General features: G+C 35.5%; 1 protein-coding gene across 1 annotated transcript in view; it reads left to right on the top strand.

The window, feature by feature from the left end:
* The window catches only part of LOC150084284 (cilia- and flagella-associated protein 300-like), a 39972-nt gene that overhangs the window by 15064 nt on the left and 11576 nt on the right, over positions 1-13332 (top strand). Inside the window, exons 3-5 of the mRNA XM_090376172.1 lie at positions 2112-2351; positions 6058-6230; positions 7149-7215. Coding sequence (XP_090232298.1) covers positions 2112-2351; positions 6058-6230; positions 7149-7215 — 480 coding nt within the window. The remainder of the gene's footprint in view (positions 1-2111; positions 2352-6057; positions 6231-7148; positions 7216-13332) is intronic.

The following is a 13332-nucleotide window of genomic DNA, read 5'->3' as shown; positions in this document are numbered from 1 at the left end:
ATTTTACAATCTGCCTTTATGTCTAGCCTTTCACCAACTAACTTCCTCCTATTTCCTAAAATTAAAACAATTCTAAAATGTTTATATTGTGTGCAGTGGAAGTGAGTAGTCAGCAGAATTGCTGTGCAAATGGGGGCTCTTTTTCTTTGTACTAGATCTGTATTTATTCTGTGAATAATTTTGAGAGAAAAACAAACAAACAAAGTAATGCTTTGACTCAGTTTTTTTATTCCGATTCAGTAATTTAAAGCCGAGAAATCTGATTTCTGTTGCATTTACAGTATTAGTATACTGTAAATACAAAAACTTTTTTAAAAATATTTTAGAACTAAAAATTTTACTTCTAAATAAATTCTTTAAATAATTCTAAATAAGTTCTTTTAGTTTCAATAAATTTTTTCTCAAATTAAGTAACTTCTTGAGTAAGAACCTTTAACCTCTTGTTAACTTCTTAGGCAATGTGGTGGAAGTCGAAGGGTACTTCCACTGCTAAAACACTGCTGTGTTTTAGCAGTGGATGCCACCAGATTTATTATTTTAAACTTTTGTTAGGTGTAAAGGTGGGGGTGGCAATATCAGATCTTGCCCACACAGCAAAAGTATCTCAGGTCACCACTTAGTACGAGGGATATCAAAATGTTCGTACCCTGACCTAGATAAAACATCAGTAGGAAGATGCCATTTTTAATATAAGTTGTCTACATATTCAATAACTAACATATGAAATTAAATTCCCGTAGGTGATCGCACACCAGAGGTGGAGCCCGGAATCTGAGCAAAGATGCTATGGTTGACAAAGTGGAGTATTGAGCAGTGATCAAGTTCCTGCATTTGCAGGGCAAGAAAGCTCAGGAAATTGATGAAGAAATGAAAGCTGTGTGTAGGCAGAACTGTCCATCCTATGACACTGTAAAAAGGTGGAAACAGGAGTTCTAGTGTGGTCGTACAAGTGTCTTTGATGAGAAGGAAGGCCATCAACATCCACAGAGAGTGAGACGGTTGCAAAGGTTGAGCAGCTAGTGCTGATTAACAGACGTATGACAATTCATTTCATTGCAGATACAGTGGGAATTAGTTATGGGTCTGCCCACAGCATTTTATATTACCATCTATGCATGTCTAAGGGCTCCGCACAATGGGTTCCAAGATTGCTAATGCCTTTGCAGAAGCAATGTCGAAGGCAGTGTTCTCGCCAACTGTTGGATTTGTGTAATACGGATGTTGAGTTGTTTTTTGATTGGTTGGTGACAAATGACGAATGCTGAGTGTACCAGTATGATCTGTAGACTAAAGTCGTGTCAAAGCAGTGGAAGTACACATCCTCCCCACCTTTCAAAATGGCAAAGATCACTCCATCTGCGAAGAAGGTGATGTTATCCGTGTTTTGGGACAGAAAAGGTGTTATCCTAACAGATTACCTACCTTGTGGTTCCACGCTTACTGGAGAATACTAATCTTTTGAAAACGTTACGTGATTCTTTGAAGGTGAAAAGGTGTGGAATTTTAACCAAAGGTGTCCGTCTTCTGTCAGACAATGCACCAGCTCACATGGCCATTGCCACCACCAACTTTGTTGCCCAGTGCGGCTTCGAACTACTGCAGTACCCACTCTATTCTCCTGCCCTAGCACCATCAGACTTCTTCTTGTTTCAAGAAATGAAGAAACCATTGCATGGACGCAGATTTGATTCATCTCAGGAAGTCATCAATGAAGTGGAATCGTGGTTTCAGGCAAAAAGTGCAGACACCTTTGATCAAGGCATTAAACAACTGATCCATAGGTGGGAGAAATGTATTATTATACATGGAAAGTACATAGAAAAGGATTAAAGTTCCTGCGAAGTTTCACCTTTCTAGGGCTATTATTTCTCGGTAACAGTACGAACTTTTTGATACACCATTGTATATGTTGCTTAAACCAGTTGATATATTTTATTACAGTAAGGTAAGCTTACATCCTCCATTTTCCCAAGGTATAGGAGTGTGTATTTCTACAAAAGCTTCTTGCTTGACAGTTTTCAATGCAGATTTTAGATGTAGTTTATTGTAGATATATTTCAGTGAGTGTTTAATAAATATTAAATGTTACAGTAAAATATTTATATTTTCAGTGTTTCTTTAATGATTCTGTGGTGTTAAGCACTCTGCAAATATTATCCTCATCTAACTCATGGGGTTCTATAGGCATTCCTCCAGCTAAAGTGGTTGCTGAAGATGTTCCATGTACTTTAGTATCCATGGATATTTTTGATCGCCTTTATAATGACAATGTTGTACGAGAATGTGGAACTATTAACAAGTGCTTTGATGACTACTGTGAGAATATTGTTATTGCTGATGAGTTACGAAAGGTAAATTTGAAGAAAGTATTGCAACTTTTTTATTAAAATTTTTATATATAAAGTTTCCATCAACTAATGAGTTTCTCCAAAATGCGAAATTATCCATGCCAGTATGGCTTGCCTTTCCTCACGTAACTTTTTTTTTTCCTAAAATGAAAATAATTGTGAAGGGATGCCCTTTCTAGCCTGCAGTGGAAGTGAAAATGAAATTAATCTCACCATTTACCTATAAATGGAGTTTTACTTTATTACAGATTAAAAGTTAGAGGCATAACTAGAATATGGCAAGTGTGGCCCTGGCCACAGGCACCTAGTGGAGTTAAAGACATAGAATAACCAAATTTAAAATTTATTTTAAAAACATGACAGTTGTAATTTTCTAAATCAATTATGATAAAAGTCTCCTTTTTATAAAAAGTATGATCTCAGAGATAATAATTTAATAATATTTTTAGCATTTAATTATAATCTAAATAATATTATAATTAATTCAAAATATTAATTAATATTAGATTGTAATTTAATTATTTTTATAACAACAAAGGTGCATTTCTGATATTTGGCCATGAGTGTCACAATTCCTAGTTATGATTCTAGTAAAATTACTTAGGCAGTGCACACTCTGTGAATAGTATTATTAGTAGTGGCAAATGAATAAATGCAAGAAAGCAAGCTTATAATCATTAGTAAAAAAAAAAAAAACTCTTTCCATTTCACCTATCCATCTCCTCCAACAGTTTGTCTAGATTTTCCTTGAATTTTTTCCAACTATCCATCCCACAACATCTGACGGAAGTTTGTTTCAGTGCATTTCAGCTTTTATTGAGGACTTAATGCATTTTGCTCTGAATTTTGAAAAATTTCAAGGTTTCTTTTGAAATTTTGAAAAATTTCAAAATTTTACTGTAAAAAAACTTCATTTTAAGAAAAATGCATTAAGTCCTCAAGAAAAGCTGAAATGCACTGAAGTTGTTAGCCAACTATATTTCACTTGCCCATGAACCTTACTTTAATATAGAACATCTAATATGAGAGCATATGACATTATGAAAACATCTTTGGATTCTGGGAAGGCCTCTGTGGACTGGAGATGTGCAAACGTATCCCCATTTCACAAAGGGGAATCAAAGGATGACATGAATTATTACAGATGTGTTGGCCTAACTTCTGTTCCATGGAAAATAATGGGATCACTGGTTAAAGGAGTAATGCAAGATCATCTAGACAGAAGTGCAGTTATATTTCAGTTACAGCATGGGTTTTTTAAGGGAGAATCTTGTCTGACCAGTTTGACTGGATATTATGATGCAGTGACAAAGGAACTGAATGCAAAAAATAAGTGTGATACTATTATACTTAGATTTCAGGAAAGCTTTTGATTCTGTTGCAGATAAGAGACTGCTGTACAAATTGGAATAGTGTGCATTAAGGGAAAGTTTCTGCTGTGGATAAAGGGTGGTTAACTTGGAGAAGACAGAGAGTGACACAACTTTAACTAATAATATAATGTAGCGGTTATCAATGGACACAACTTTTCTTAGGCTAATGTTGTTAGTGGAGTCCCACAGGGTTCAATGCTGCATCCATTGTTGTTTTCTGTATTTATTAATGATATTGATGAGGGTTATGTTATTTATGTTATTTGGTTTTTAGGAGCATTAGCAACTGAGGCCATATTGCTCTGAGGATATGCGGTGGTCATTCCCTGACCTTTCTGCGTCCTCCGTATTTGGTGGTCACGGGCTTGAACCCCGGTCTGTCTGATCAAGAAGTGTGTGCTATGCACTGCCGCTCCTGCTCACCTGGCTACGGAGGCACCATTGATGAGGGTATATCAGACTATAAAGTCTAAGTTTAATAAAAAGTCTAAATATAAAGTCTAAGTTTGCAGATGATACAAAGGTTAGCAAGGTAGTTAACAACAATAATAAGGGTATGCTGCTGCAACAAGATCTAGAAAAATTAGGCAGATGGGCTGAGAAATGGCAGTTGAAGTTTAAAATTGACAAATGCAAGGTACCACGTATAGGCAGCAGAATGAACCCGGGTGTAATTGTGCAGTCTGATATGAAGTTCTCTGAATAATGCAGACAGGCTGCCAGGGCTGCTAATGGGGTTTTGTCAATGATATACAGGAATTTTTCTAGCAGGGATAAGGAAGTGATTATCCCTTTGTATAAGGCAATGGTCAGGCCATATCTTGAGTACTGCATATAGGTCTGGGGGCTTCATTTTAGGATGGATGTAATGCTGATGGAATGGTACAGAAAAGGGCAACAAGATTGGTGAGGGGAACAAAGATGTTCTTATCAAGAAAGGCTTCAGTTCTGAAAATTGCAGCATCTGGAGACTAGGCACATGTGAGGTTTGTTTGTTGTTTGTTATTTGGTTTTTTAGGAGCATTAGCAACTAAGGCCATATTGCTCCGGGATATGCGGTGGTCATTCCCTGACCTTTCCGCATCCTCCGTATTTGGTGGTGACCGGCTCGAACCCCAGTATAATCAAGAAGCGTGTGCTACGCACTGCTGCTCCTTCCCACCTGGCTACGGAGGCGCCACACACACATGTGAGATGATCTGATTGAGGTGTTTAAGGCTTTGAATGGCATGAGCAAAGTCAGTGCTAATGGGATTCTTCGTCTTTCTCAGCCTATGCACATGAGGGGGCATAAATTAAAACTGAGGAAGGATTTGTTGCAGAATAGATGTGCGGAAGTTTGCCTTTAGCCAATGGGTGGTTGGTTGCTGAAACAAGCTTCCATCTGTTGTTGTGAAAGGCGGAAGGGAGTAGTTTGAATAAATTCAAGAAAGAACCAGACAAACTATTGGAGAGGATTTAGGTTAAATGGGATTTCTTATTTTTTTGGCTAATGCTGTATATGCTTGATTTCTTGCATTATTTGTCACTATTAATAGTAATATTAATACCTCTACTTGTCTAACAACCTTACCATAATAGTTGTAGTATAGTGGTAATGTGGGTTCTTTCATTAGGAAAGAACTCGCATTACCACTCTTCCACAGGAAACATGAGATGATTTATAATAATAAACTGTTTTCCCCAGTCCTTAAAGGAATTATGAAGAACAGAGTCTACTTTGTCTGGATTGTAAGTTTATGTGATGTAACAAACATGTGTTACTCTCTTAAGGTAAATCCTTCCTTAAGATAGATTTTAGAATATAGGAATAAATAAATTACTTTCTGTGAATGTTTTCTGAGGGATTCTGCATGACTAGGTTCCTGCTAAAGCAAAAGTGGGCTTCATTATAAGATGAAATTAGAACTAGAAGCCATAAAATTACTGTTATAACCTTTTTTCCAAATTGTGTGCAGTATCACTGCAATTAAAAAGGTGTACTTTTGCAAACTTCAAGCTGTCTTTGAAAGATATGAATGGGTTTAGGAAGAAACATTTTTTTTTTTTTGAAAGGCTTAAAAAATTAACCACTGTATTTATATAGTGGTTAATTTCTACTGCCAAGTAAGGAGTAGAATTGTATACTTTCAGTTCTGATTTCTCTAGTTTCTTCATTTTTTTGGAGTGAGGCTAAAAAATATATCATTGTATTTGATGATCATTTGCTTTTTAAAGGGTAGACAGGGTGTGTTATTTCTGGTTTTATTTTGTACCAACCATTTTGATTATAATATGTGATAGAAATTTTGTACACATACATGAAAACTTATAATTCTTTTCTTAATTTTCTGTAGATTTTGCTGCTAGATGAGTCTGACTCTTATGATCTTTTCAGTTATGAGGACAGGAAGGAGTTTCTTTTTAGGGTGTTTCAACATCTTTGTCTTGGAGGAGAGCTTTGTCAGTATGAGGATAACATTCAGCCTTATTTAGATGTAACTAAAAACTTGTATAAAGATCTTGTAAGGTAAGTTATGATTTCTATTTTTGATGATAGTGTTCATATCTCAGATTTTTGTTTTGAGCAGGGGTCCCCAAACTTCTAGAGAGGTGGGCCACATGTGAATTTTTATAATATTTGGCTGGCCAGAGAAAATTACTAATTACACTGAAAACCGTATTCTCTGCATAACATTAAAGTTATGCAGAGAAACAAATTTATACCTACCTATGATTTCTATATCTACAGATTCAAAAATAAATCTATGGATACGTAACATAAAATATACTAGATTGTTTATATCAAATTTTAATTATTACTTATTTATTGTACTAATCACAAAAATACAGTTAGCAATACAACAAAATTATAATTAATGCATTGAATGTGGTTGTAGAGTGCGACTAAGTTTCTTAATATCGGGTTTTAAAGTATTAGTTCCAATTCTTAAAAAGTCATGTAAATGCGGGTCAGTGAGATGTGATCGTATTTTTGATTTTACATATTTCATTTTTGAAAAAGTCTATTCACATATACATATATTTCTGAAAATTGATATAACCTTTCTTGGAAAATTTAAAATTTTTGGATAATCTAACTCAGATAATGTTGAATAAAATTGAATTAGATTTTCATTTTTAAATATTATATTCAGTGTATCATTAGATTGATTAATCAACACTATTAATCAACTGATGAATGTTAAAATAATCTGTAAAATGTGTTTTTCATAAATTTTATTGTGATCTAATATAAACATTAATTTTTATGATCTAATTGAAATATCTGCAGGCCAGATCTGTTCCGTGGGCCGTAGTTTGGGGACCCCTGGTTTTGAGCATACAGAAGCCAACTGATACCTAATTAGCACATGCATATATCAAATTTATATTATGAGCATTTAAATAATAACACTACAAGACATATGCATTATAATGTTTTTAGTGTTCAAAGAGATTCCAAGACTAAGGAAATCCATCCTACATCCATAGTACTGAAGATTATAGCATATGTAAGTAATCTTTTCTTAATGCCATCTTGTGCTGAACATTTTTGAGTGGGCAATAAAAGTCATATATAGTTATATAATACTTTTTCAGACAGAAGATTAATATGATGAAGTTGAAGACAGTTTGCTGTGTACATCAACTTAGTTACTCTTAAGACAGATCTTACTTTATCAGTATATATTAAATGTATATCTATCCTTAAACTGGTTTCATAATCCCAAAAACCTATCTTTTATGTAAAGCTTCTGGTCTAGTCTGCCCTGGTGGGAAAATCTCTTATAAAGATTTTTTTTTTATTTTATCCACAATGCTTCCATCAGTCTTCTGTCTGAAAATGTTAAACATTTTAATTTTTTTTAGTTAAATTTTTAACTTCTGCTATTGTGCATTCTTAAATGCTGTTCATCAGTATATTATTCCAAATTTTTTCATCTCTAAATTTCATGGGAGGAGAAAACTGCTTTTATTGGATAGTTTTCCCCACCTCATTAAATTATTGAATTGCATTTTATGTGTGGAATATTCACCAAATCACCCTCTGTTCAAAATAATGATATGAAAATTAAAGCAAAATCTATTTCATTCATGATATCAAAATGGTTATTTCATCTGTATAGTATATGACTTTGTTACTTATAAAAGAGAATGGCCCTGTGGCACTGATTTCCATAATTTTGCAAAAGAAGAATACAGTAGAACTAGTGGATATGGTGACTAAATGAATTTTAATACGGTAAAGAAGCTTTCGGGCTAACGAACCCCTTCCTCAGCAAGTACATATACACAGAAATATAAACATAACATAAAATGTTAGGAATGGAATAAACTAAATAAGCAGTGCATGCTCAGATTGCTGGGAAAGTGTGCACATGAACGTGAGAGTGTTCAATCACTTACTTTGTCAGATCGGGTGATTGTTGTTGGTACCCGGTGCATATATGAGATGACTGCCAGCATTTGTTGTGCTTTAACACTAGACTCCAAAATTGGGTGTAGTCTTGTACCTCTAATGTGATTTAAAACTTTGTGACAGCTAGATATGTTTAAGGGACTCTAACCATAGGCAGTGATAGTAGTGCTGAGTTGGTCGCTCACCTTGCTGTCACGGCTTGGATTGAGGTCATGTTGAGTTGACCAGACTCTGCGATTGCAGAGTGCACAGAGTCACCTAGGCAGATGGACCTATCGTGTTCTGCAAGGTGGTCCTGGAGTTGTCTGGAGCTTTCCCTCAATAGCAGCTGCCACACTCATGGCAAGTGATCCAGTATACAATACTGCTGTGTAAGAGAGGGGCGATGGGTGGCAGCTGCTATGTGGGGAAAAGCTCCAGGCAACTCCAGGACTGCTTCATGGAACATGATAGGTCCATCCGCCTAGGTGACTCTGCACACTCTGCAATTGCAGAGCATTTCTGGTCAGCTCAACATGACCTCAATCCCAGCTGTGATTGAGGTGATCGACCAATCTCGGCATTATTGTCACTGCCTATGGTTAGAGTCCCTAAACATATCTAGCTGTCACAAAGAATTAAATCGCATTAGAGATACAAGACTACACCCAGTTATGGCGTCTGTAGTGTTAAAGCATGATAAACGCTGGCAATCATCCCATATATGCACCAGGTACCAACAACGATCACTTGATCTGACATAGTAAGTGATTGAATACAATCACGTTTATGTGTACACTCTCCCAGCAATCTGAGCATGCACTGCTTATTTAGTTTATTCAATTCCTAATGTTTTATGTTATGTTTACATTTCTGTTTGTATGTACTTGCTGAAGAAGGGGTTCATCACCCTGAAAGCTTTTTTTACCGTATTAAAATTCATTTAGTTACCATTATTTTCATAACCTTTTTAAGAACTTTGACTAGTTCACTCAATTGCATTTATCTCTGATTAATTTGTGGTTATCTATCAAAGAAGAAAGCTGTTTCTTTAGTTGTCTATTATCTCTCTTTTGACAACAGGTTAAAGATATTGCATGCATCATCTCAGTTATCCAGAAAGGATAGTTATACAACCTCTGGAGCATAAACTCCTCCATCCTTTTCCTCCTGAAAGTTTTCTGAAAATTACTTGTCATGATTTGAAAACAGAATTACTTTCTGTCATTGGTTTTGAGGTGCATCAGCAACTTAAGCTATAATTTCGATATTCAATAAAAATGTGTGCTTGGGCTTATTTGCATGTTGCAGGAGCAGAAAAACCCAGCATAATTCATGGGGGTAAGGAACCTTATTCTCCTGCCAGAGATCAGTTAACTAGAGCCAAAATAAACTTTAGAAATTCCACCAAGCTGTGATGAAACTTGAACCAAAACCTCATACCCACATGGGTGACAAGTGGAAACACCAAGTCAGAGGAACAGAATTACATTGTTTGTCCATCTGTTACTGTTCTGGTCATATTATATGGGGATGTTTGGGGTGAGTGGGTTTGAGATTTCAGAGTAAAAAATGAATAAGATTTTAAAATGAAATTTCTCTTTCAATTTTTTTAATGAAATTTTGTAATGATTATTTTTAATGCCAATTTTTAATGGTGACTCTAAACATGAAGGATATTAAAAACCTGTTGTATTCTTCTCAACCTTCATCCCATATATGGGATGAAGGTTGAGAAGACAGACAATATTTGTTAATAATGGAGTTAAATTTTGATGGATTGTAATTTTCAGGAAATATATATGAAGGAAGGTTGTTTCAAAGAACAGAAGGGGATAAATGAAGAAGAGGAAAAAAAGTTAGTTTGGGAGTTTGTTAGGTTGAAATGTGAATATATGTTGACAAGTTTAGGCATGTTCAAACTGGTTTGAACATGCCTCAACTAGTCAACATCTATTTGCAGAAGAATGAGATGTATCTTTTCTACAGTATTTCTGGTGTACCTTTTCTACAGATATTTCCACAGGCACTATTCAGAAGAATAGTGCCTGTGGAAATATATGTAGAAAAGATACACCAGAAACTGAATAGTAGAGTAAGGAATCATTAATTAACCTAACAAACAGCTTTTGGAGAGGCTAGGAGTTTAAGAGACATTTTGTGGACACCTCTCCAGATGTGGAAACAGTAAGTCCATGTTAGGGCAGATTTGTATAGAGTCAATAGCCATTTGGAAGGAAAAGCAATGCTTAAATCAAAGGAGAAAATCTACCTAGTTTTTTCAGTTTAGAGAAAGTAATACAGTTGAAGCTGTTTATAGCAATCCCTCTAGGGAATGAGAAACTGGTTGTTATGTTGACAGGTCATAAAATCAGCAAAAGAACAAAGAAAAGTTTAAACATGTGATGTAATTTTACTAATACAATAGTATAATCTTTACTAATACTGTAGTGTAATCTAATTCAGAATATGTACTAGGTATTAAACAAGAAAATTAAGATTGTGAATTTTGCATTGATTGTTTTATTTAGTAAGATTAATTTGTAAATTATGTATATTCAGTAATTACTATGTACATTAGTATCTATATATATATATATATATATATATATATATATATATATATGTATATATCAGAGGTTCTCAAAGTGTGAGGCATGCCCTCCCTCAAGGAGCACACTTGGTTTAAGGGAAAGGGAACTTGTTTTCATGAAGTACATTTTTAATGAAATATGGACAAACCATGCCACTAATCCAGGTATGAAGCATTTTTATTTATTTCTATTATTTGTATTTTATTTTTCTAAGAATAATTTTGGAACTATATATTAAAAAAGTGTCTATCCATAGCTAAATTTTAGGTCAAATCTGTTTATTTGCACTTGTTCTGGAACTTGGGGATCATGTGAAATTTATGAAAAATTTTAAGGGGGCTAAAAATAAAAAAAGTTTAGGAACCTCTGGTATATATTAAGGGCTAACCACAGACAGGAATTAGTTCCAAACTTTAAAATAATCTGTCAAAATGTACTGTCAAAATAAACAGTGGCAGAGCATGTTTTGAAACAAAATTATGAAGGATCAGGAGAGCAGTTAATTCACTTTCACATTTAGGCTGCACTCAAAAAAAAAAAACAATGTGTAAGTTCTAATCCTTGATGAAAATCCTTCAATAAAGCTTGCTCAGCCATAGAATGTTCTTCACCACAAATTTCAGGTTCCATTATGCCTGCAATGAGTTCCTCTTCCTTTTGTGCATATTCTGAAACATGAAGTGTCTGCATCCACTTCAGCCTAGTCTTCAAAACACATTTCCCTCTAAGTTTAGGTGATGACACACCTCGTCAAAAATTTCTTCACTATTATTGGTTTGTTCTTTGCAATTAATAGAGGAAGAAGCATCCAAGTTTCATTTGTTGTATCACTTTTGAAGCAGTTGTGATCACTTTTCATCAACCTCATCGCCATGAGGTTGATGAAACACATAAATACATTGCTTGCAGCACATTGATTTGTGTTTTGCTTTTGAGACAAAGAACAGTTTTTTTAATAGGATTCTTTGATAGTTTTCTTCAAAGCTGGATTATACTTCGATTGAGTGGCTGAATAACTGATGCCATATTAGATTTCAGGTACTCAACAGTGACTATATATAGGCCATTTACTTAATTTGGATACTTCATCTTTCATGCTTTGATCCTAATTAGGGAAGCAGATTTCTCCAAGCTTTCAATGTATTTTTTTTTGATATTTCAAAATGGTGAACAGTGTACTGTTAGGAATGCCAAACTGTTTAGTGATGTTGGTCTTATAACTCACACCACCATTATCTACAGCTTATAAAATCTTAATTTTTTTTGTGCGATTGGTATATTAGCACAAGGGGCTCACATCTGGTGAGTATGGGCATGGCACACCCAGGGTTCTGAGCTGGATATCATCATTCTTCTCTTTCTTGGTGATTCCTTTCTACTTCTCTCTCTCTCTCAGGGTAACTCTGGATTTTTTTTTTGGTTGGTGCAGCATAAGCCTCAGGCTTCCTTGCACCATATGGCTAATAATAATAATAATAATAATAATGAGCATTAGTTGAGGCATATGATGAAAAAAAGCAAGATTATACAGCATCAGCCAAAAAAAAAAAAAAAAAAAAAAAAAAAAACATCCGGTCACTCTGAATGTTTGTTTAGTTCAGCCTTAAATTTATTTAAGCTTTCAACTTCCACAACAACAGATGGAAGTCTGTTCCAGCAATCAACTACCCGCTGGCTAAAGGCAAACTTCCACACATCTATTCTACAACTGCCTTTCCTCAATTCGAATCTATGCCCCCTCAGGTTCTTAATCCGAGCAAGCAGAAGTATCCCATCAGCACTGAGCCCCCTCAAACCATTCAAGGCCTTATACACCTCCACCTCGATCAGATCACCTTGCAAGTGCCTAGTCTCCAGATGTTGCAACTTGCAGAACTTAAGCCTTTCTTGGTAAGCGCACCTCTTTGTTCCTCTCACAAATCTTGTTTCCCTTCTCTGCACTCGTTCTAGCAACTCAACATCCTTCCTAAAATGAGGCCTCCAGACCTGTACACAGTACCCAAGGTGTGGCCTGACCATTGCACTATACAAAGGGATAATCACCTCCCTGTCTCTGTTAGCAAAATTCCTTTGTATCATTGACAAAACTCCATGATCTGCTCTGGCAACCCATCTGTACTGCTCAGAGAACTTCATATCTGTCTACACAATTACCCCCAGGTCTTTTTCATTCTCTACCTCCCTGGGTGTAGTACCACACGGTTGGTACATTTCTCTTGGGTTACTGCTACCCATATGAAGTACTTTTCATTTTTCAATGTTAAACTTCAGTTGCCACTTCTCAGCCCATCTGCCTAACTTTTCTAGATCCTGTTGCAGTGGCATACTGTCTTTACTGTCATTAACAGCCTTGCCAACCTTTGTATCATCTGCAAACTTGGACATTAAGCCTGATATACCTTCATCAATATCATTGATAAATACACAAAACAACAATGGGCCCAGCACTGAACCCTGGGGGACTCTGCTAATAACATTAGTCCACGTAGAGCAGTGTCCATTGATTACCACTCTCTGCCTTCTCCCACTCAACCATCCCTTTATCCATTGCAGTAACTTGCCCTTAATGCCATACTGCTCCAATTTGCACAGCAGTCTTCCATGTGCAACAGTATCCTAAGCTTTCTTGAAATCCA

This window comes from Mastigoproctus giganteus, chromosome 6 (genome assembly GCF_048544385.1).
Source record: "Mastigoproctus giganteus isolate SK-2022 chromosome 6, ASM4854438v1, whole genome shotgun sequence".
Taxonomy (NCBI): domain Eukaryota; kingdom Metazoa; phylum Arthropoda; class Arachnida; order Uropygi; family Thelyphonidae; genus Mastigoproctus; species Mastigoproctus giganteus.
The sequence above is the reverse complement of the archived record's forward strand: the minus strand, read 5'-3'. Positions and strand labels throughout refer to the sequence as shown.